The sequence below is a fragment of the Python bivittatus genome, unplaced genomic scaffold (assembly GCF_059951505.1).
Source record: "Python bivittatus isolate LINGU-HERP-01145 unplaced genomic scaffold, Pbiv_v1 ctg000610_np1212, whole genome shotgun sequence".
NCBI classification, from domain to species: Eukaryota; Metazoa; Chordata; class Lepidosauria; order Squamata; family Pythonidae; genus Python; species Python bivittatus.
The window spans coordinates 25,145,756-25,169,584 of NW_028277088.1; the positions used below are offsets into that span (position 1 = coordinate 25,145,756).

General features: G+C 36.9%; 1 protein-coding gene and 1 long non-coding RNA gene across 10 annotated transcripts in view; both read right to left on the bottom strand.

Moving 5' to 3' along the window:
• Positions 1–343: 343 nt before the first annotated feature.
• Positions 344–12,511, bottom strand: LOC148214581 (uncharacterized). Its single transcript, XR_015797832.1, has 2 exons — positions 11,844–12,511; positions 344–1,303 (listed from the first exon to the last, which is right to left on the bottom strand). It is a non-coding gene; the product is annotated as an uncharacterized LOC148214581 (long non-coding RNA).
• Positions 12,512–13,933: 1,422 nt separating this feature from the next.
• The window catches only part of ICA1 (islet cell autoantigen 1), a 68,572-nt gene continuing 58,676 nt past the window's right edge, over positions 13,934–23,829 (bottom strand). For all 9 annotated transcript variants that reach the window (XM_088150638.1, XM_088150636.1, XM_088150637.1 and 6 more), the window contains 3 exons: positions 21,357–21,629; positions 15,150–15,245; positions 13,934–14,196 (listed from right to left, as the gene is read on the bottom strand). In XM_088150638.1, coding sequence (XP_088006764.1) covers positions 14,075–14,196; positions 15,150–15,245; positions 21,357–21,629 — 491 coding nt within the window. In that variant the 3' untranslated portion in view covers positions 13,934–14,074. The remainder of the gene's footprint in view (positions 14,197–15,149; positions 15,246–21,356; positions 21,630–23,829) is intronic.

Sequence of the window (23,829 nt, forward strand, 5' to 3'; positions counted from 1 at the left end):
CACCTTTATAGGTACAGCAGACTCTGTTTGCTTCTTTGGCTGCTGGACTGTAATGCATTTGAAAGAGAAAACAAAAAGAAAACTCAGCTTTCCAAACATTCTTTGCACTCACCGGGGTTGAGTTTTTTCCCCCCTTTATAGCTTGTTATTTTTACAGAATTAAGTAGGTTTCCATAAAAAAGTACTTATTCCGCTCAGCTATACAATCTTGAAAGTCCTCAAGGCAGCTCTTCTTAATTGAGCAGAAATGCACGGTAGCTAAAATTGTCAGATAGCAATAAGTTCCATCTAAGAACAGCAAATCAGTAATCACAGACTCATTTCCCACTCCTGCTTTGCCATGATCTTTGTGTACCATTTTTATTTTAAAATATTCTACCACAACACACACACACACACACAAATATACAACTACTGTCATACAATAAAAAAAATGCTTCTATTGGTCAGATAATTGGTTTTCAATTGTTTACAGAATAATTTACAGTCAGTTTGACTAAACTTAGATTGCATATGATCAGCAAAATGCTACAAAAACATTCTGCAGTATCATGTCTTAAAAAAAAAAAAACCAATTTTTCAGGTGTAAGTCTGGACATTCAGTATAATGCTAGATTACTTGTCAAGTTCTAATATAACCTCTATTGCTTTTTTTAAAAAGGCAGAAATATCTACTCTGTTTATGGTATACTCCAATGACCATGGCTATTTTTCCTTTAATAATGTTTGCTTGGTTATTAGCCGTAAAGCACAGAGCTTTTGGGGGAAGCAATTATAATTCCCATTGTTCAAAATCAAATATTGTGGGAATTTAGCTACTGTATCTGAAATGTAATGTGAGTTGGTGGCAACATAGATCTTTGTTACACTTGTGTCGTGCTCTCTGTACAAGACTGAGTAGGAGACCAGGCAACTCACATGTCTATGATCTGTGACCTAAAAACAGCTCTAATTAAATCTGACACAGTCGCATATTCACTTGTTTAAAAGCCACTGCAATCTATTTACATTAGGCCTCCTCCCACCATTATAGTTTCAATCCACTTAGCTGGCTGAGGATCTAATGTCAGTAGAGACTAAAAAATAGCTTAAGAGGATTTTAGAACACTGTAAACAGTTGATGGAAAATATAGTGGGATCTGTTATTCTGGAATGCATAATTCATTATGACTGTTGGCTACTTCCACAAAATTTATCTTTGCCTATAAGCTTGTAGGGTGAAATCCACTGAAGCTGATAGAACTGCACCTTCTGCAGCTCCAAGCAGGGCCTCAGAATCTGTTCCTGATGGTCAAGGGATCCTCTAGAGCAGATTTTGGGGATGACATGAAAAAAAAAAGGAGAAAGTTCTGGTTTGTGAACTGATTGTTCAAAAGATAATCTTCAGATGATTCTTGAGTAACATAATTAAGGTGGGGATCAGTCAATACTGATTTAAGTTTAAAAACTCTGTTTGAACTAGTACAAGAACTAGAACTCTGATTTCACACAAGCAACCCAAAAAGAAAAGTATAAATACACAGTGATAAATATCTAAATATGGGGTTTTATTGGACTGATGATGTACTTGCTTCTACATTACTGACCAGACTGGTATAAACATTTTTTTTTAAACAAACTGTATAGAAGGTCTTTAAAACGGAAGACTGGAAGGCCACAGCCAAATCTTTCTAGAACAGTCTGCTCCTTGAGATTAAAAGATGTACTGAGTTTTACAAAGCTGATAAAAACAGTATTGTTCTGCTGAACCTTTGAGAATTAGTAGATAAGCTGTCTTGCTGTATCTTTAATAAGTTTTATAATATATTTCATGTATTACTGAAAATTATATGCTGTTCAAACTTAAAAAAAAAGGCTCTAAGCAGTTTTTGATATGTATGATATTGTTGCTCTAATTCTTGTTATTGAAATCTCTGGGGGTACTGGACAGAGTATTGGTATGGGGCAGTATACACATTTTTGTAATAATAAAATAAATGCAACTATAATAATGAACACTTGCTGAAAAATACGACTCCCTCCATGTTTTAAAGACAAAGAGAGAGGGGGTGTTTAACTGAGTGTTCCTTGAATTTTTTAAATGTTTATTCAGTGCTCAAACATTTGAGAAATGTTTTGCCCACCCATACCCCTTCAGATATCCAGATGTCTGATCAGTTTTGGTTTTAGAAATCGGACACTACCAAAAACAGATAGAAAGTGGACTTTAAAAACCATTTTATTAGACATGCTGTATTGAAAATATGGAATAGATATAAACCCAGGTTTTGCCCAAAAACACCTTTATGGATCTCAGCTCAAGAAGCATATCATAGAAGAGAAATGGCAGATAAAGATAAATAGTTGACGTACTGGGACTTACTGGAAAACTAATCAAGGGGAATTTAAAATCAAACCAAGAGAACAATTAATGCCAGAGGGATATAGTTGTTAATGGTTTTCCCATTTACAGTTATTTGCAAGATTTAAAATGGATAAAAAGACTTATGATATGGAGCAAAATAAGCCAGAATTTGAAATACAATTGTGTACTAATGATGAACATAATTACATGCTAAAATGTACAAGCTTTTGTTGAAATTTGAAACAGAAGAAGAACAGGTTAAAGAATGTATGATAAAGTGGGCTAAAAATTTTGGTTATAATAATACAGATGGTATATATATATAGTACAGATGGATCAATGGGAAAATATGTGGTTAAAAAGATTGAAATTTACACTGTGTAAATTGGGTATCTCAAAGAGATTTTTTGTGAAATGATGTATCGTTGGTACATGATGCCACAGAAATTACCTAGAATGTATAAAGGCACTTCAAATATATGTTGGAAATGTGAACAGCATTCCAGGGAAGAAAGGACTGATTGAACACGGCTGGTTTTTGTGGAGCTGATGCCCATGGCAATTAGAGGAGCTGGCACTGGTTCAGCTCTTTGGAATCATCTCCAGATAAAGGAGATTGACAGGATCATCTGCAGGTACTCCTTACGGAGAATCCCTGTGAAGAGATTGCAGTCTAGCAATCTCTAGTGGGTGGAACACTCTGGGAGTGAGGGAAAAACATCGAACCTAAGCCTTCAAAAAGACACTAGATTTGCTTTCCTTCCTCTCTCAATTAAGATCGGAAAGTACCTATTTGTGATTTATTTGGCAATTAAAAACCACCTGAAAGACACATTGTTGTACACCAGGAAAATTTCTTGTTATCCTGGGAAAAAGAAGATTAAAGTTTAAAGATCAAAAAGAAACATTTTAATGTTTGGAAACAGTGAAAGGGAATTAAGAACGTTGACTGGGGACAGTTAAGAGGCTAGATGGATTTGAAACAGCTTTTTAAAGGATCGTACTGAATTTTCTTAAACATTTCTTAAATGTTTAATTTAATTTAAATGTTTAAGAAATGTGATGGAATGGAATTATGAAGGCCAGGCTCATAAACATTTTCTTAGCTTGCCGGAGGAGCGTGGGAGATACAAAAGGATGAGACTCGCACCTCCCTGAGGAATTCACAATGTTGTGGCTGGCTGACTTGGGAGATGGGGTTTCAGTCTGGGAAGATTCTTGCTAGAGGTTATAGCTAATAAACATAACTGAACTGAATTTGCATTGTCTCTTGGAGTTCCTTGGGCTAGGCCTGACATGAAAATACAGTAAGTGCATTTGGGTTTAATTGCAAGAAAATCTGTCCTGGGACTGTTTTGCTTCTGAAAATAAACACCAGATAAGACGGATTTTCAAAGAAGAATTTTTAGCTGTTTGGAATCATTGTGTCCAGGAACTATTTTTAAAATTGGGACTAACAGAGGTTGTAGAAGAAGAAAAGATTTTACTGGATAAAATAGCAGTTGAGGATGACCTGAATAAGGATTTTAAAATGGACTTTAAAGAAATGCCAGATTATAAGAGAGACATGGAAGATATGGAAAAAGATGCTGTGGATCTGAAGATGGATTCAAAGTTGCTTGATTATGAGAATGATATGGAGAAAGAAGCTGTAATGGATAAGAAGAGTGACTTTGAGAATTATCCTATTTTGGACCACCAAATCTCTGAAACCTTTTCTGAAAATAAATAGGGAGAGAATGATAAAAGATTGCTATTTTGGGTTTTATTTGGAGAAGAGGCTGAAGACTGAGCCTTTCAAAAAGAAGAGAAAGAATTCAAAGCGGATTTGTTAGTTCACGGTTAAATTGTCTATGTTTTGATTTTGGATTGTTAATATTGAATTTTCTTTTTCTGACCAGGACCGTGAGATGTTGATTTATACCTGTAAAAGTGATTTATTTGGTCTAGTTTAAAATAAATATGTGATTATTATTGGTCTTTTGTATGCTTGAGGGGAGAGATCTTTTAGGTTTTATTTTCCAGGAAAAAATTAGACGTTAAAATGCAAAATAGACCTATTTGTTTAAGCTTTAAATATATAGTTTATTATTACTGGCACTCTTAATGCTTTTACTGATTAGATTGTTGAATATTTTTCATAATTCAGTTATTGTTTAGGAATGAGAAAGTGGATGAAGAGGGCTTTTTTAAAAGTAATGTTAGAAAAGGTGTTGACGCAGTTAGAATTACTGTTAATGCATATACTTGTTTGGATGGAGGGGGAAGCCATCTTTTATATTTCTTTCTCTCTCTCCTTTTCTTGTTTCCTTTTTGTTTGTAGGTTTCTTAGTTTTTATTAGTTTTTACATATATAAACTTTATATATATATATATAAATAAAAGGAAATGTGAACAGCATGAAGGGACATTTTATCATGCTTGATGGACATGTAAAAAAGCTAAAAAAAATTTGGATTCAAATACATACTTTGATACAGGGGATTTTAAAGATCAATATTCAATTGAAGCTGGAACTTTTCCTTTTAGGATTATGGATAAATAGTTAGAAAAAAGGCATGGAAGATTATTTCAATATATAATTACTGTGGCAAGATTACTATATGCACAGAGATGGAAAGATTTGATGCTACCCACTATGGAGGAATGGTTGGTGAAGTTTACAGATTTTGCTGAAATGGATAAATTGACTTCTTTGATTAGAGAAAAGACACTATCTACATTTATTGGAGACTGGAAGCCTCTTCTGAGTTTTTCCATAAAACTGAAAAAAATGAACGTGTGATTTATGATTTTGATGATTAGACAGGATAGAGTATAGAAAGAAGAGTAATATGATATAACTTTAGAGAGAGAGGTTAAAATATATTTGTACTTATAACTTTAGAGAGGTTAAACCTCTCTCTAAACTTACAATTTTAGAGAGAGGGGTTAAAATATATTTGTACTTATAACTTATTCTGTGAAGAATATTGGAAGCCACTTCTTTGTATCTTTTTTCTTTCTTTTCTTTCTTCAACTTTTTTTCTTTCCTTGCACTTGCTTTTTCTTTGCTTTTTCTTTTTTCTTTCTTTCTTTATATTAGTTTGTGTTAGTTTTTATCTTCCTGTTTAAAAGTTTTAATAAAAGTTATATATTAGAAAGAAAGAAAGTAAATGGCTAGGTAGCAAAAGGAATCTGCATCTATGTATACCTTGTCTGGATCTGTACATGTAGCAGAATGAAGTAGGAAATAGCCTTACAGACAAGATGGCCAGACAGATGTTGGCATTATCTAGCATCTCCTCCCCGCTTTAATTTCTATCTTATGTGATATTGGTAACTGTTTATTTGCTATGCTTTCTGTTCCTATCAGAAGTAGAAACAGGTAACTACAATGTCTTTTAATAAATGGAGGGGACTTGCTAAGAAAGTTTTGCAACCACTTTTCCCCACTAAAGCAACAGCCGCCCGGGTTCTAAACCTGATAAATAAATAAATGAATAAACAAACAGCTTCAGCACTATTAAAAGGAATGTGATGGCTATACTTAAGATAAAGGAAATGACAACTATTAGCAATACTGTTAATATTATAAATGCCAGGTTGAATGTGGATGACAATTGTCACAATTGGAAGACTGTGGGAGTTAAATTTATTGGTTTATTAAAAACTGTTAAGATTCTTCAGGACAGAATGTTGTCCCTGGAATCTCTCTCTCACTGGGCCAAGTTACATGTAGCTGAAATTCTGGAATAAGCCAAGGAAGGCCAGCTGATTTGTTTTATAGAAGCTCTTGGCATTATTGAGAGGGCTCATCCCATTCCAGCTTGTCCTTTTTTACACCTGATAAGCTCTGGTCATTCATTCTGAGGTTACTTAGATTTGCTATGAGGAATGAAATTCTACTGAAAGACTGATCTACATATGTACAGGCAGTCCTCGTTTAATGACTGTCTGTTTAACCATGGTTTGAAATTATGATCGCCTCAGAAAGGATGCTTTACAGCCCCTAAAGCACTTCTGGCTGTTGTAAAACATTGGGCTGCCCACCCCCCAGGGTCATGTGGCCACATAGGCACTTGGCAACCAGCTTGCATTTATGACTGGTTGCCAAGCACCCTACGATCATGTGATCACCATTTGCAATCTTCTCTGCTGGCTTCCTCATTGGAAGCTGGCAGGGAAGGTTGCAAGCAGAGGGGATGTGGTGGTGTGAAAGAACGGGCCTCAGATCTTAAGGATTTGAGCTCCGTAACTGCCCAGCACTGGGAAGTTTCTCCTCCCCTTTCAGTGATGGGCAGTTACAGAGCTCAGGTCTTCAGGAAAGGGGAGCGGAAACCTCCCAGTGCTGGGCTGTTACAGAGCTCAAATCCTGGAGATTTGAGGTTTGTTCTTTCACACCTGGAAGGTTTCAGCGGTCCGTAACTACCCAGCACTGGCACATTTCCTTCCCCTTTCAGCTGTGGGTAGGCCCAGACCTCAAATCTTCAGGTGCTCCGTTCACCTCTCAGAGAGGGGAGGGGAAAGAGGATGGAGGGAAAGAAAGAGGATGGAGTGAAACAGCTGTCACTCCATCCTTCCTTTCACTCTGTCCTCTTTCCCCTCCCCTCTCTCGGTGTGCTCCATTCACTGCTGAGAGAGGGGAGGGGAAAGACGATGGAGTGAAAGAGCTGTCTGCTGAAGGATTTCAGCTCTGCACAGAGCTGAAATTCTTCAGCAGACAGCTCTTTCCGTCCACTTAATGACCTGGGAGATTGCTTAACAACCGCAACCGGGAGTGCCTGGATTGCAGTCGTTGAGCAAAGCATTCACTGGGTGTCTTGCTTAATGACTGCTTCACTCAATGGCCAAGATTCTAGTCCCAATTGTGGTCGTTAGGCAAGGACTACCTGCAACTGAATGGGAATACAGAAAGTCTTATACTGTGTTTTCATTTCACTATGGTAGTTCAACACTACATGAAAAAAAATTAGCAATGCAAGAAGTACTGCTGAAAGAATGTTCAGCACTTCATCAAGTTTTTGGTGTGGTTTTGAAATTATCAAATAGTACTTAAAAATAATGTAACAATCATCTACAAGCTAAAAATATTTCATTTCTTATGCTCCTATTGAGGAGGGTATTAAAAGTTCTTATTCTACTATTACACTTAATTTCTCCTTTCTTTTTTTTAAACTAACCTTTGTTAAAAAGGATTCCATTCATTAAACATTTTTCTTTTTCTCTTCCCATCTATTGCTGTAGATTTATAGATTTTATATTTAATTTCATCATTGCATTACCATGGGAGAGGCTTGGTATTTGATTTGACCAAGATATGGAATGGATGGATATGGCACATGCCTTTTTTCTTGTTACTGTTTATTTTAATAATAACAGTATCTAACGGCAGCTAAAGGGTTGGATTTCCAGCTAAGGATAGAGAAAAATTAGTTAACTTAAAATGTTGGGAACTGAAACTTTTTTTTTTTTTTTTGCAGGAGACTCATATTCCTTTGAAAGACAGATTTTACACAAAGCTTGCATGGGGGAGGTTTTTAAGTGGGAACTCAAAATGTGCAAGAGGTGTCAAGATATTAATTAGTAGTTTTTCTGGGATGATTGCTGAAGAAGAAATATCAGATGGAGAAGACTGCTTTTTAATACTTGAGACTGGGTTTAGCACTCATGAATTTACATAGTCCAACTGCAATTTTCCAGAACAAATGCATAATTGTTTTCAACAACTATAGTCCATGGATCCCATTTCCTAAATTAATGAAAAACTAATAGGAATATGTGCCAAAAGTATATATTCCCAGCAGGGTCACCTATGGCGTGAAGATCATCCCAGCTAAAGCAAGAAATCACTTATATTGGGCGGCTACAATATAGGAAGATGCTGTAGGCAGAAGAGCAGATTGGTGCCAATGGGGAAGGCATCATTTCATACTGCATGAGAGAAGACAATGGTAAACAACTTTTATATTTTTACCAAGAAAACCACAAGGATAGAAATTATAGAATGACTGACAATATAGAGCCAGATGGCTTTTAACATGCTACTGATGAAGAGCTGAAAATTTTTCAGAACACTCATTATGTTCATGAAGTGGCTAGAACAAAACCTTTAGTTTGTCTAGTTGCTGATGTTGCCGTGCAGGAAAAGAAAATCCAAAGCTGCAAAGACAAAATTACAGTGAGAACATGGAATGGAAGATTCATAAACATTGGATAGCTCAACAGAGTGAAAGATGAAATGAATCAATTACAAATTGACTTCTTAGCGATCAACAAATAGACATGGACTGGAGTTGGACACTTTCAATCAGAAGATCACACTGTTTACTACTCAGGACATGAAAAACAAAGAAGGAACAGCATTGCTTTCATAGTTAGGAAGGGTAGAGCAGGAACAGTACTTGGCTACAGTGCAGTCAATGACTGAATTAGACTTTGTGAACAACCCTTTAATAATATGATTATCCAAGTTTATCCTCCAACACTAATGTTGAAGGAAGAGGAAGTTGCCAGGTTTTATGATCAATTTAAAATCAACAAAACATTCAACCAAGATGTGGTGCTTGTGGTTGGAGACTGGAATGCCAAAGTTGAAATATGAAGGAGGAAAGGGAGTTGGACTGCATGGCCTAGAAAACCAAAATGAAGCAGGAGAATGACATCAACTTCTACCAGTCCAATGATTCTTCACTGCTAATTCTTCAATCAAAATGTCACCTGTATATATGCACATCACCAATTGAAGTACACAGAATCAAACTCACTATATTATTGGTAGAAGGAGATGAAAGAGCTCAGTTATTAACAGTGAAGACATGGCCAGGGCCGACTGGGGAACACATTCCAAGTTGCTCATGTGCAAGTTCCAAGAGAAGCTAAAGTGGAAAAAGAAAGTCAACCAGGTTCCATGATATGATCTTTGAACTTAAATAATTTGTTAAGGATGAGTATGAAAAGAGATGCCAAAGATGGAGAAACAGAAGAATGCAAACTGGATGCTAGAACAAACTGTGGAAATTGCCAAGAAGAGAAGAGAAGCCAAAGCCAAGAAAGACAAAGATCTCACAAATGAACTTACCAAAGAAGCAGTATTAGAATATCTGTAAAGATATTGAAGATGGAAGCTGACAGGGAAAAACAAGGAAAGACTTCCAAAATATCTCTGGACTCAAAAGGAAGTTCCAGCCTTGAATTAGTATGCTAAAGGATCCCAATGGACAGATAGTAACTGGTTCAAAAAGATCAAACAAAGATGGAAAGGGTATAGTGAAATGTTGTACGGTAGAGATGTTGACATCCAAGATACTTTGGAAGATACTCTCTATTTATAAGAATTTCTAGTACTAGAAGATGAAGTTAGATCAGCACTCCAGTCATTACCAAGTCAGAAGGTTAAATGAATTTATGGAATAGCTATAGAAATATGGTAAGTAGCAGGAGAAGAATCAGTAGAGGTCCTAAAAATGGCCAGCAAATCTGCAGAATGACACAGTGGCCAACAGGTTGGAAGAGATCAATCTACATACGAATGACAAAGGAGATTTAAGAGAGTGTGCCAACTATTGCACAATATCCTTAATTTCACATGCTAACAAAATAATGCTTAGGATCATCTAATACAGAGTAGACCCCTATATGGAAAGGGAGATGTCAGAATCATGCAGGCAATGGTTTTCACTTTGATACCCTATGGAAATGAAAGTTGAACTTTGAAGAAGCAGGATAGCACAAGTACTGATGCTTTTGAACTCTGATGTTGGAGAATACTCCTAGGAGTACCATGGATAGTGAAGAAAACAAATGGATCATCAAACAAATCAAGCCACAGTTCTCAATCAAACCACAAATGACCAGACTAGAATTATCATACTTTTTACACATTACACAAAGGCCTAGTTCTCTGGAGAAGTGTGTAACACTGGGAAAGGTAGAAGGAAAGGCAAGAAGAGAAATACACAGTGGATGGACTCAATTACAGCAGCAATGGGAAACCTGAAGAAGTAGATCCTTCTGGAGAAAATCTATACGGTCACTAAGAGTCAACACCAACTTGATGGCACATAATCAATCAATCAATCAATCAATCAATCAATCAATCTCCATGTATTATATAATATTGAAGGCAATTTAGACCATAATTTTGAATAAGGCAATAATACTGGGAAAAGATAAAGATGTTTTATCAGTTATTAGTCTTCAGGCTTAAATAATAAATTAAGCAATGTAATATTGTAGCCTCTATTTGAGAAGTAAGGGATTAAATATACAGATTCCAGATTCATTCATTTAAAAGAATTATTAAAAATTCTTAATCAACAGAAGATACTCTTTTCTTCTTACATAATGTGAATTTACTTATCACAGTGCCAGGTTACTAATTTTACATCTCCTCTTTCATTTCTTTGCCTTTTAGTTTAATGAGGCAAAAATCACAGGGTAAAGGTTTCATTATATATTCCAATTATAGACTTATTTCCTGAGAAAAGCGGATGCTAATATTTTTTTTACAACTCTGGCTCATAGATGACATGGTGTTCTTCCAACTATTGTACATCCTCTTCAGGCACAGGACCACCAGGAGTCTGACAATATCAGATTTTAATTGGTGTTCTTGCTTTAACTAATAATAAACAACCCTGAGTAGATACAATTTCTTTGGACAATGAAAAAGCTTTTGATATGGGTTATTGGAAATTTTTAAGGTGGGTTTGTCTTACTTTAGGTTTCCTGAAAGTATATATTTTAGATTAATATGATTTATTTAACCCCCTAAATCACAGGTAATTATTAATGGAATGCCCTTTCTTTGGTTAAATTTATGTTGAGGTTAGACCAAGGATGTCCTTTTTGTCCCTTTCTTTTTAATTGTTTTTAGAACCTCTTGCCCGTATAATTAAAAATTCTGAAAACTTATTAGAAATATGTGGGGTAGGAGAACAGCTTAATATTTTACTGTATGCTGCTGCTATCTTATGTTTTGCAGAAAGTCCAGAAAACTGTGTGCCTAATCTCATTTAATTAATATACATCCTGCTGGTTACTTTACCAATTTACCAAGTAAGTCAGACCTGACATCTTTGGGCCATAGTAATTGTGATACAACGAAGCATGTAAATATTGCCTGCCATCCTGTCCTGTGATCTCCCAGTATACTTAGAGACTGATAAACACATTTGCGATACTGTTGAGCTGGAGCAGATAAGGGTTTTTCATGAGCACAGAGCTCTTGTGACAGATGGGGGAAGTGGGGGGAGAAAGTGAAAAAATGCACTGGCAGGAAAGGAGTGGAGTTGTTGGGGTTAGGAAATTGGAGAAAAGAAGATTGTGGTTGATAAACCAATTTGGATTTAGGTAGTTTGGCTGCTAAAGATCTGCAGGTTCTAGGGGGGACTGAAGATCACCAAAGAGTTCCCAGTGAAGGAAAGGTCACTGAAGATGGAAAAGGACTGGACTCTGAGGAATAAAATATACCAACCACAGAGGGAGAAGATCCAAACAAGACCCAAAGAAGACTGACCTTGACACAGTAGCAGAAGTATTACTTTTGCAGGCAGGGAGACAGCAAAGCTTGAAATAGTAGAGCAGTAAAGCTGTGTATCAAGTTACTGCCTTCCAACCTCTCCTTCAAAGTCTTTCTCAGCAGGCAAAGGAGGAAGGGGATCTATCTGAATATCTGCTTAAATTAAGTATTTTAATTAATTAGCTGTGCAAAACTGAAAGAGAAACAAATACTTTCTGTTTTTGAGTTATGTTATGAATAAAATAACATTCAATTCACATGAAAATCTTTGCATGATAGAGTTTGTCTGGTTGGATCCTGAGAATACTAGAATAGTATAAAACTCGGGGTTTAGGTAATGTTTTGACTTTTTTATCTTGTGTAAGAATTTCCTTTCTAACTTTCTAAACTGGATTTTGACTCTAAAAAGACTCGGGACAGCTTATAATTTTTAAAGAATACATAATTTACAAAAAGGAATATGACCAGCCAGACAAAATCACATGAACAACACCCCACAAAATTGCCAGGGGCTCTACAAATACCCTAACCCTAGGCCTGGGAAGAGGGCCAGGTCTTAAGCCAGGTCTAAGGTCCTAGAACACTTGAAGGGTAGGAGCTGTACGTATCAGTGGGGGGATGCTGTTTCAGAAGGCAGGTGTTGTGACAGAGAAGGCATGCTTCCTTGGTCCCACAAGATGACATTTATCTGTAGGGACCCAAAGTGCACCCACTCTGTCCAGTTGTACTGGATGGGCAGAAGCAACTAGGGAACATGGTGTGATGGAATGGTTTGGTGAAGGCCGCGCTCGGGGAGATAAGCATTTCCTTAGCCCCCAGCAGGAGCGTGGGAAGGTTAAGAGGATGAGACTGGCACCGCCCTAAGGAATTCGCGGTGTTTGCTTGCTGGCTTGGGAAGTTTAGATTCAGTCTGGCAAGATTGATGTCAGGTTCAGTCCAAAGAACTCCACGAGACAGTACAGGTCTAGTTTGATAGCTTTTATTAGCTTTCACCCACAAGACAGAATCTTGCCAGACTGAATCTAAACTTCCCAAGCCAGCAAGCAAACACCGCGAATTCCTTACAGTGGTGCCAGTCTCATCCTCTTAACCTTCCCACACTCCTGCTGGGGGCTAAGGAAATGTTTATCTCCCCGAGCGCGGCCTTCACCAAACCATTCCATCACAGATGGATTAGAAAGAACCTCTCTCACAAGGGTTAGCTTGCTTGCTTGCTTCCTTTCCATGGTAGTCAACTGGCCCCAGGCAGTTGGACACCATAATTAAATGCCTGAGATAAATCAAGTTAATCATAACTCTTCTCTTACCAGCTGATTATAACAATCTTTCCGATAAAATTAATTATAAATTTGGACTATAAGTGATAATATTTCTATCATTTTAATCTTTCATATTCCAGCTGATAAAAGATCATTTACACATACTTCTTTTTTGTCAAAACCATCTTTATTAAAGAAGAGTGTCACAACAGGCTTAAGAACATGGTTGTATGAAACCAGCTATGATGAAAAGAACCATGTATAGAAATGGAGATTATTGTAAATGCACATGATGGCAAAGGCAATACAACCTAGTCTCTTTAGTAGCAGAAACTGCTGGCACAAAAAAACACACTAAAAGTATGTAGTCTTGGCAGTGGATTTGGACTTATGCCATGCTGTTTGCTTAATAATTTAAAATTGGAGAATGAGAATAGATTCATAGATACTCAACTATAATTTTCTAATGATTAGCCCCAAAGTATGGATTTTTCACTACTGATACTAAGAATAGAAATTTAATTTATATTCTAATGCTGCAGTATATTACATGTTGTTGTCTTTCTGATTCAATTCATGCAATTTCCAATTACATGATTTTCTTTCCTGATTTATGCAAAGAAAAATATATAAAAATAGGTTTTTCTTTTATATTTTATCCTTCTATTAATCATGAGATTGCTCAATCAAGAGCCAAGTTACAACAAGTACACTAATCTAGTCAGCAATTCCTTTTAAACCAAAACTTCATTCAGTACATCTACTTACAAAAATGGGTGTAAACTCTTTATATAAACAAGAGCTAATAACTGTTACCTATAGAAAGGGGAAGGTCAATCCTGTGATTTTATTAGAATGGCACAGAAGTGAGAAGTTATACAACAACGCACTGATTCAGTTTTAAATTTTCTTAAACCCCAAAGACAGTGCTAATGAATGGTGAAAGGAGATTTACCATAGGCATAGAACTCATGCATTGAGCAATTCATGTTCTTTATCTGTTTTCCCAACAGCATCTGGGTTGGACAAGGGGTCCAGATCAGCAAAGAGGCTAAACCAAGCCGTTAGATCTTTAGAAGAACTTGCAGCTTCTGCAAAAAAGAAAGCATAGACAATTTTGGCCAAGTCAGCATTTGTGGTTGACTGCAGTTTTGAAAGAATGTTCATTCAATGTGTATTTCCATAGGAAAAAAGGGATTTAAGGAGGCACTACTCAAGAACGAATTTTAGATACATCTAAGAAAACCCTTTGTCGTGTATTCTTACTGTCAGAAAAGTATTCTGTAGGTATGCTCCCCCCACCTCTATATATACAGTGTGTATGTAAATTTTAAGCCTAGCTTTCATAAGGCTGCTCTCAAAAGTAATTTATTACACAGTCAATATAATTGCAAATGCAACATTAGAATGGGCAGGTGAAATCCAAGATATGTACACATATATGTTGGCAGCAGGGAGAAGACAATCAACGCAACAATAAAATGTTCCAACAAACCCCAATTCTCTGCTTGCTTTTGACTGAGTGAAAGTGCAGGGAGTGAAAGTGAAAGGCCACACTACTTTTTCTAGTCATTTGCAGCTCTTCTTACCTGCTGCTTGTTTCCCCCTGTTTGCCCATGCTATATACTCTGATCCTCCCCATTTTTCCTTTTCTGATAGTGGGACTCCAACATCTTGGAAGGAATGTTTGGGGCAAAAAATATGATGTTGGATTTTCCTCTCTGAAGTCAAAGTTCTGTCTCTACTCTTGGAGAGAAAAATTCAGTATGTCCTATGGTTTCTGGGATATTGTAGCAAGGGCTATAAAACTGAAAAGAAACTTCACAACCATTAAAAGCTATTAGAAATACAAGAGAACAGATTTTCAGCAGTATTGTACATGCCAAGAAAAAACAGGCATAAGTATTCCAGGGATGATTAATGCTTTAGTCAGAGTGCAGTAAAAATAAAGTATAGCTTCAAAGGAAACTGTTCTTTGTAAATAGATCTGACAGTATACAAGACACTGGAGAAGTCTAAGCTCAAGGAGTAACAGATTTTTCACCTTTCATAGGTGTCTTGTTGAAATTCAAGTTCAAGCTGTTGGACTTCTGTCCTGTCTGCATTGCAGGTGAAGGGCTAATGCTGCTGGCTGCCCAACCTAAGATTCAATAGAAGAATTGCATTTCTATGAATCAATAGCAATTACTTAATGTGTTTAAATCACTCAAGGCAACAATACCCAAACCATTTTCTGGAAACCAGACTCCTTGACATGTTCTGGTCTTCTGCTTTCATTTTGTTTTGGGTTTGGGGTTTGGGGTTAGGGTTACCTTAACCCTCTATATTTTTCTTTGTATTACAATATATTGATTTAACTTTTCATAAATTCCCTCTGTATATCTTAAAATTGGCTGAAAGATAGGACGGTCCTAAACCTAAACCTAAGAAAGAGATCTAGCAACCGACTGCAGCCCTTCTGTTATTAGCAAACATTAACTGAATTAGAGTTAGAAAAGCAAAGGCTTTTCTGTTAAGGTAACAGTACAATTAGAAAATTACATTGGTATATTATCAGTGGCATATTTGGAACAGACAAAACCTAAATCATCATCATCTTAACATAACATGCCACTTTAAATATGCAAATTGACTTTTAAGAGTATTTATTTTAATTTTACAGAAATGTGATATGATTACTCTCAGCTTCAGGCATGAAATGAGCTAAATAGCAACCTGAACTCAAGTATCCTAGATTCCTAGTCTAATGTTTAAGTAGAGTAGGTTAAAGTAGGATGCTTTATTAGCTTTATGGATTAATTCTACAATTTGCAAGGGTATGCTATTGTTCTCTGCTAACAACATACATTAGAAGGAATAATAACTCAGAAAGAGTTGTCACAGTCGGCATTTCAGTCATGCAAATGGCATGTTGTATGTATTTGCAGTACTTCCTCAATTATTTAAGAGGGCTTGGGATCACCCATGATACTGTGACACAGGTTCCCCCCACCTATGGTTGCTAAGCAATACTGTTATAAAAAAGCAAGCTGAGATAACATGTTCTATCTGAGAGGAAGGAGTCAAAGGGATAACTTACTTTCCCCGTTATTTTGTTTGTTCAGTCTATTTATCTTGAATGATGGGATATTAACTGTTTTTCCCCACAAGATAATTGTATTCTGTATAAGAAAGTATTCTCCAAAAGACGAAATGATAATTCACACTTGCAGTTCCTTTAAGTGACCAGCAATAACTGTACAAACTGAACTTTTAGAAGGCAAAGGTAAATAGCATGTCCAAATACAAAAGGACTGAGGGATAGGAACCAACCCATAATTCTAAATAGTGTTCAAGTATTACAGAGGACTGTAAAATATGAATATACAGTACTGTGCAAAAGTTTTAGGTAGGTGTGAAAAAATGCTGTAAAGTAAGAATGCTTTCAAAAACATATATTGTAATTGTTTATGTTTATCAATTTACAAAATGCAAAGTGAGTGAACAGAAGAAGAATCTATTTTTGGTGTAACTACCTTTTGGCTTCAAAACAGCATCAATTCTTACACTTGCACACTTTGTACACTTGCACAAAGTCAGGGATCTTGTAGGATTAGAGTCAGGTGTATGATTAACCAACTATACCAAGCAGGTGCTAATGATCATCAATTTCATGTAGGTTGAAACAGTCATTAACTGAAACAGAAACAGCTGTGCAGGAGGCTTAAAACTGGGTGAGGAACAGCCAAACTCTGTTCCTAAGGTGAGGTTGTGGAAGAAAGTTTCATGTCATAGGTCATACACCATGGCAAGACTGAGCATAGCAATGAGACACAAGGTAGTTATACTGCATCAGCAAGGTCTCTCCTAGGCAAAAATTTCAAAGCATTTCAAGATGTGCTGTTCAAGCTCTTTTGAAGAAGCACAGAGAAACAGGCAACACTGAGGACTGTAGATGCAGTGGTTGGCCAAGGAAACTGAATGCAGCAGATGAAAGATACATCATGCTTACTTCCCTTTGACATTTGAAGATGTCCAGCAGTGTCATCAGCACAGAACTGGCAGAAACCAGTGGGACCCAGGTATACCCATCTACTGTCTGGAGAAGTCTGGGTAGAAGTGCCAAAAAAGAATTGCAGCCAAAAACCATACCTCTGATGTGGAAACAAGCCTAAGCGACTCAACTATGGGAACTGGGGTGCAGAAAAATGGCAGCAGGTGCTCTGGAATGATGAGTCAAAATTTAAAATCTTTGGCTGTAGCAGGAGGCAGTTTGTTTGCTGAAGGGCTGGAGAGTGGTATAATAATGAGTGCCTGCAGGCAACAGTGAAGCATGGTGGAGGTTCCTTGCAAGTTTGGGGCTGCATTTCTGCAAATGGAGTTGAAGATTTGGTCAGGGTCAATGGTGTCCTCAATGCTGAGAAATACAGGCAGATACTTATCCATCATGCCGTACCATCAGGGAGGCGTGTGACTGGCCCCAAATTTATTCTGCAGCAGGACAATGACCCCAAACATACAGCCAAGGTCATTAAGAACTATCTTCAGCGTAAAGAAGAATAAGGAGTCCTGGAAGATATGGTTTTGCCCCCACAGAGCCCTAATCTCAACATCAGAGTCTGTCTGGGATTACATGAAGAGACAGAAGGATTTGAGGCAGCCTACATCCACAGGAGATCTGTGGTTAGTTCTCCAAGATGTTTGGAACAACCTACCTGCTGAGTTCCTTAAAAACTGTGTGCAAGTGTACCTAGAAGAATTGATGCTGTTTTGAAGGCAAAGGGTGGTCACACCAAATATTGATTTGGATTTCTCTTCTGTTTGCTCACTTTGCATTTTGTAAATTGATAAACATAAACAATTACAATATATATTTTTGAAAGCATTTTTACTTTACAGCATTTTTTCACACCTGCCTAAAACTTTTGCACAGTACTGTATGTTACAACATAATGCCACTCCATGCAAAAAGAGGCTACTGTCAGTTTTGATTAGCAGACACATTACATAAAGAAATAAACAACTACTATTGCTACTATATGCTAAATTGACCTATACACTAACTGAGCTACTAAATTAAACTGGTTCAATACATTCAATTTTAAGGAAAGTTGACAAAGTTTACTGACAACTTGGAATATATGACAGTTTAGGCACTCATAAAAAATATACTGGATGATGGAACAGATTTTAGAATCAAAGCAGTACTTCCCAGTAAGATAAATGTTACAGCAATTTGGTATTTCTGGAGTATGGCAGGTGTTAAGAAACACTATAGAATTTCTATTGTGGATATGTTGATTTACTGTCTTTATTGTAATGATATTTAACTGCTTGTGCTTTGTTTAAATAAAATTCCAGGTACAATTTTTGGTGTAGCAAAGCAACAAAAATAAATGATTTTTGAAGGATTGTTTTACCTATAATTCAACTGAGTAATTTTCAATCCTGCTCTCTCCACTCTGCCAACCCAGTTTTATTACCTCAGTAATCACCCAAGAGTAAGTCATACTTTTTTTTTTTTTAAATCCAAACTCCAAAATAGGGGGAAAAAATCCAGCTCCTCTTTCTTTAATGATGTCAAAGTGTCACAGATACACCTACTCTTAATTGCTGGGGGAGGGAGAAAGTATAATCCACTGCTGAAAAGGTTGCCTGCCTCTGTTCTATAAAAGAGTTGAATTGTTTACACACAAGCTGCTGAAGTAGAGCAAGTGTAAGAATGTGTTTAACTGGATTAAGGATTGACTAATCTAATAATTTTATATTTGTTCCTATTTAAGAATATTTGCTACTAAAATTGCAATTTCCATTAACTACAAAATATGCCTTTGGTTGAGTATAAGAATTGGCAAACTCCATTTTCTTACTGAATAATGTTGGGATTCTCACTGTACTATCCGCTTTGTTTCTAGTTCTAAAGACCTTGGACACTATTTTTGTAATGAGAGTAGATTAGAAAGGTCCTTGATCTGCATCAGTAAAAAGATTGAACACTGTGTTATATATAACTCCAAACAGTTCGCCAATGTTTTTTCTTTCTTTCTCTCTCTCCTTCCCTCCCTTTCCCTTCTTCCCAGAACCAGCCATTGAAAGCTAAGCTCAGAGAAACAGGGCAAATGAATGTTAAGGAAATGTATTCTACTCTTTCCCTACTTTTCCAATTTGCTTCAAATGGGGGGAGACCCACCCAGCTGTTTCTTTACCGCAGGGAAAAGAAAAGAAAAGAAAAAAAAAAGACGATTAGATAGGGACAATTCCAGGATGGTTTCCAACTTCAGTATTTGTTTTCTGGGAAAGTAAAACAATGAGGGATAAAAATTCCCCATCATTCTTGTGTTAACATGCAGCATGACTCCAAAATAACTTTTAATGGGATAAGCAGCTATTCTACAACAGAACATAAACTCTGCATGTCAAAATTAACCTGATATGCATCCATCTCCAGAGGAAGCAGAGCTTTCTTTGACATTTGGACAATAATTGACAAAGTATTGTATAGTGTGTTTATGCTTGCACATGTGCGTGCACACACACACAGAAAGCCACATATTCTCAGTGATCTTTACAGCAACCATGTAAAATGTTTCATTATTTATTCCATCACTGCAGCCAAATATATGGACTTCAACTCCCAGAATCTGCAGCACTGATCATGCTGCCTGAAGAATAATGAGAGTTGAAACTGTTCTCTTTCCAAAATGGCTCTCTTGAAGAGGGGATGGGGGGACATACATGTCTCCACCCACCAGCTTTTAACTTTAATCCTTACCTTCTGTCACTTAACTGCTGTTTAATGGAAAGCAATCACTATTGTGGGAAATGCTAGACGTATTTCTTGTTATGTCTAGTTGCTTTTAGTCCCTTTACTACATTTATCCTGTACTGAGGTAAATCACACCAACTAAAACGTTCTAGTATTTAAGCATTTATCCAGGACTGAGAAAGCAGCTATCTTTCTGTTCACAGACTTATTAAGCCAAAAAACTTGGATTAAAGCCACTGAAGTTCTACTGATGACACATTCTTATCTTAGACCTGCTAGTCTTGACAGTGTCCCTTTAAAAACAGTCTTTTTATTGCTACTCCAAACTGTACTATTTCCTCTACCTGAGCAATGTCAGAGGAATAATTTTCCCATCAACAAATGACAACCAACCCAACCCACATTAACACCCTGGAGGAATTAAGTACCCTTCACACATGTCATCCCTTCACTCTAAAAATAATGAGACAATTTTTCCTTTCACCCTTTACGCCTCCCTCCCACAGCCACCATCTGCCCAAGAAACAGCAGAGAAATTAACATAAAATATTGGCAGCAGGGAGGTTGGCCCACTCTACAGGGAGAACTGAAGCAACTAGAGTTGTGATTTAATAAAACATGTTTTCTTTTAAATCTTGTCCTGCAGATACCTATCTTTTACAGTGTGAGAGCAACTAATCAATATTCAATGAGGGCAAAAACAGGAAGGATTTTAACAAAGTTAAAAATCTATAAATAAATTTAGAGTAATCTAAGGAATGGAATCACTGCTTACTAGAAGTTATATTTTCAGACTTCCCAGGATATGTTGCATGTAATCAGATTCAGATGAAATGCAAGACTATAGTTTAAAGCTTTGTAAGCAAACCTGATTCCCCTAATCTCTCTTCCCTTGGCATTTATTTATTTATTAAACAAACTTATATAGCCCCCTCATCTACCAGAAGGAACTCTGGGTGGCAAACAAAATAAAAACACAGTACAATAAAAAGACCATTTAGAACAATAAACAACATTGAGGTTATGATAAAACTTGCATTTATCCACCAACTGCCCCATGCCAGATCCATCAACATCCCGACCCCAGTGCCTAGGGGAAAAGCCAAGTCTTCACTGGTCTGGAAAAAACCCACTGCTGTTTTTGACCATCTGCAATTTCCTATTCTTATTGTCTGAAGTATAGTATCAACTGCAAATTGTCCAAACAAGCCAGAATTATACTATATTGCTTGATAAAGCATAGTTTAAAGTACATTTCTTCAAATTCACATGAGATGGCAAACTATGACTAGTTTAAAGTGGAAGTGGATATTTAGGAATTGTTTCCTTATGGTGGAAGAACATACTGTAAATACTATACTAGGATTCAGTACTAAACACCAACATCCATATTCTACTGTCAAGGTGCTCTGTGTTACCCTTGGCCAAAATAATGGCAGAAATAAATAATGTCACAGACAAATGGCTAATTTGAGATTATAATGTCAAGAATGAAAACAAGCCTACCTTGAAGAGAAGACTGTAAATTATTCATGTTTTGGTCTAAAAGCTGCGAAGGAAGGAAGCCTGATGATGGTGACTGATTGCTCTCCATTTCTCCCACAGAAGAATTTGTCCCTGTGTCAGCAAGGGTATCCTCTCCAAAGACAGCTGCCCATTCCCTGCTGAATTCACTGTCATCCAAAGAAGATGCACTGAGAATCTCATTCAGTAATACCATATCATTCTTATCAGTAGGTTCAGGCTCCAGGGAGTTCACGAGCAGGTCCTTTGTTGCTGCTAAAAGAAGAGAAATATCTAAGTAAAAGTTAACTAAAACCAGAACAAATGTAAGGAATAACCAATCAGATCTATACAAAAGGAAGGAACTCAAAAGTAGGGCACATGTAAAACTCTCAGGTAGGAGCGGGAAAGATTCCCGCCTGAAACCCAATACAGTTGTCACCAATTAGAATAGATAACCCTAGGCTATATGGACAGTTTCATTTGGTAAAAGACAGCTTCCCATGTAACCCATAATTCATGTATGTATAATTATGTAAATTTAAATAAACATTTGAGTTAGATAATCTTCTTAATATATTTTTCCATCATTCATATTTTGGGAATCATTCTGGAATCTGAACATTTATAATTTCTCATCTTTCAAAAGGCATACCCTGACTACTGTTAAAAAGAAACACTTTCTAGTACACTTCCCAACTTTTTAAAAACACACCAAAAATTTCACCAAATGAGTATTTTGGCCAATAATCCAAAACATGAAATTTGCTTTTCCTGCAGTGGTTCTCATCCTTCCTGTAACAGGAGATATATTTTAATAAGGGTAGTAAATACAAGGCCCATGATGGATTACCTAGCAAAGAAATGTTTACTTTCTAATAACATTACTCTTACTGAGCACAAAACCAAGAGTTTGGCTGAAAAGGGGTGACCTTATTATGCTAGGCTGATTGCTCTCATGTCTAAAAGATGAAGTAAATGCATCAGATAAAGCAATTTTTGTTTATGCTTGAGCACAAGAGACAAAGATAGATGATCAAAGATATTCATGCAAAAATTATACTTTAAGCATTACATTAATAACAACAACATAATAATATAACCTGTCAGAAGTAGACATCCATAAAATCATAAAGAACATGATTAGATCTTAATGAACTTTTCATGGAAAAAAAATACTATTAGAGCTACCTAAAGAGTCACTGAAGCTTACTGCTAATCTGTCACTTTCTTAGCATCCTTCTTAAAAAATACTAAGCAGGGTTGGACCTATTTAGTTCTTGAGATGGGAGACCACCAGGAAATGCCAAGGCTGTATGCTACACTGGGAAATTTAAACAAAATTCAGAAGAAAGCAATGGCAAACTTGCATCCTGTTAGTATTGGACCAACTCATTTATTACCCATTCAGCATGGCCCGCAATTACAATGACTGAGGATTGTGGAAGTTAGTTTAACACATATACAGTCAGGTCCAGAAATATTGGGACATCGACACAATTCTAACATCTTTGGCTCTATACACCACCACAATGGATTTGGAATGAAACAAACACAATGTGCCTTAACTGCAGACTGTCAGCTTTAATTTGAGGGTATGTACATCCAACTCAGGTGAACGGTGTAGGAATTACAACAGTTTGCATATGTGCCTCCCACCTGGTAAGGGACCAAAAGTAATGGGACAATTGGCTTCTCAGCTGTTCCATGGCCAGGTGTGTGATATCCCCTCAGTACCCCAATTACAATGTGCAGATAAAAGGCCCAGAGTTCATTTCAAGTGTGCTATTTGCATTTGGAATCTGTTGCTGTCAACTCTCAAGATGAGATCTAAAGAGCTGTCACTATCAGTGAAGCAAGCCATCATTAGGCTGAAGAAACAAAACAAACCCATCAGAGAGATAGCAAGAATATTAGGTGTGGCCAAAACAACTGTTTGGAACATTCTCAAAAAGAAGGAACGCACCGGTGAGCTCAGCAACACCAAAAGACCCGGGAGACAACGGAAAACAACTGTGGTGAATGACCGAAGAATCCTTTCCCTGGTGAAGAAAACACCCTTCACAACAGTTGGCCAGATCAAGAACACTCTCCAGGAGGTAGGTGTATGTGTGTCAGTCAACAATCAAAAGAAGACGTCACCAGAGTGAATACAGAGGGTTCACCACAAGATGTAAACCATTGGTGAGCCTCAAAAACAGGAAGGCCAGATTAGAGTTTGCCAAACGACATCTAAAAGCCTTCACAGTTCTGGAACAACATCCTATGGACAGATGAGACCAAGATCAACTTGTACCAGAGTGATGGGAAGAGAAGAGTATGGAGAAGGAAAGGAACTGCTCATGATCCTAAGCATACCACCTCATCAGTGAAGCATGGTGGTGGTAGTGTCATGGCGTGGGCATGTATGGCTGCCAATGGAACTGGTTCTCTTGTATTTATTGATGATGTGACTGCTGACAAAAGCAGCAGGATG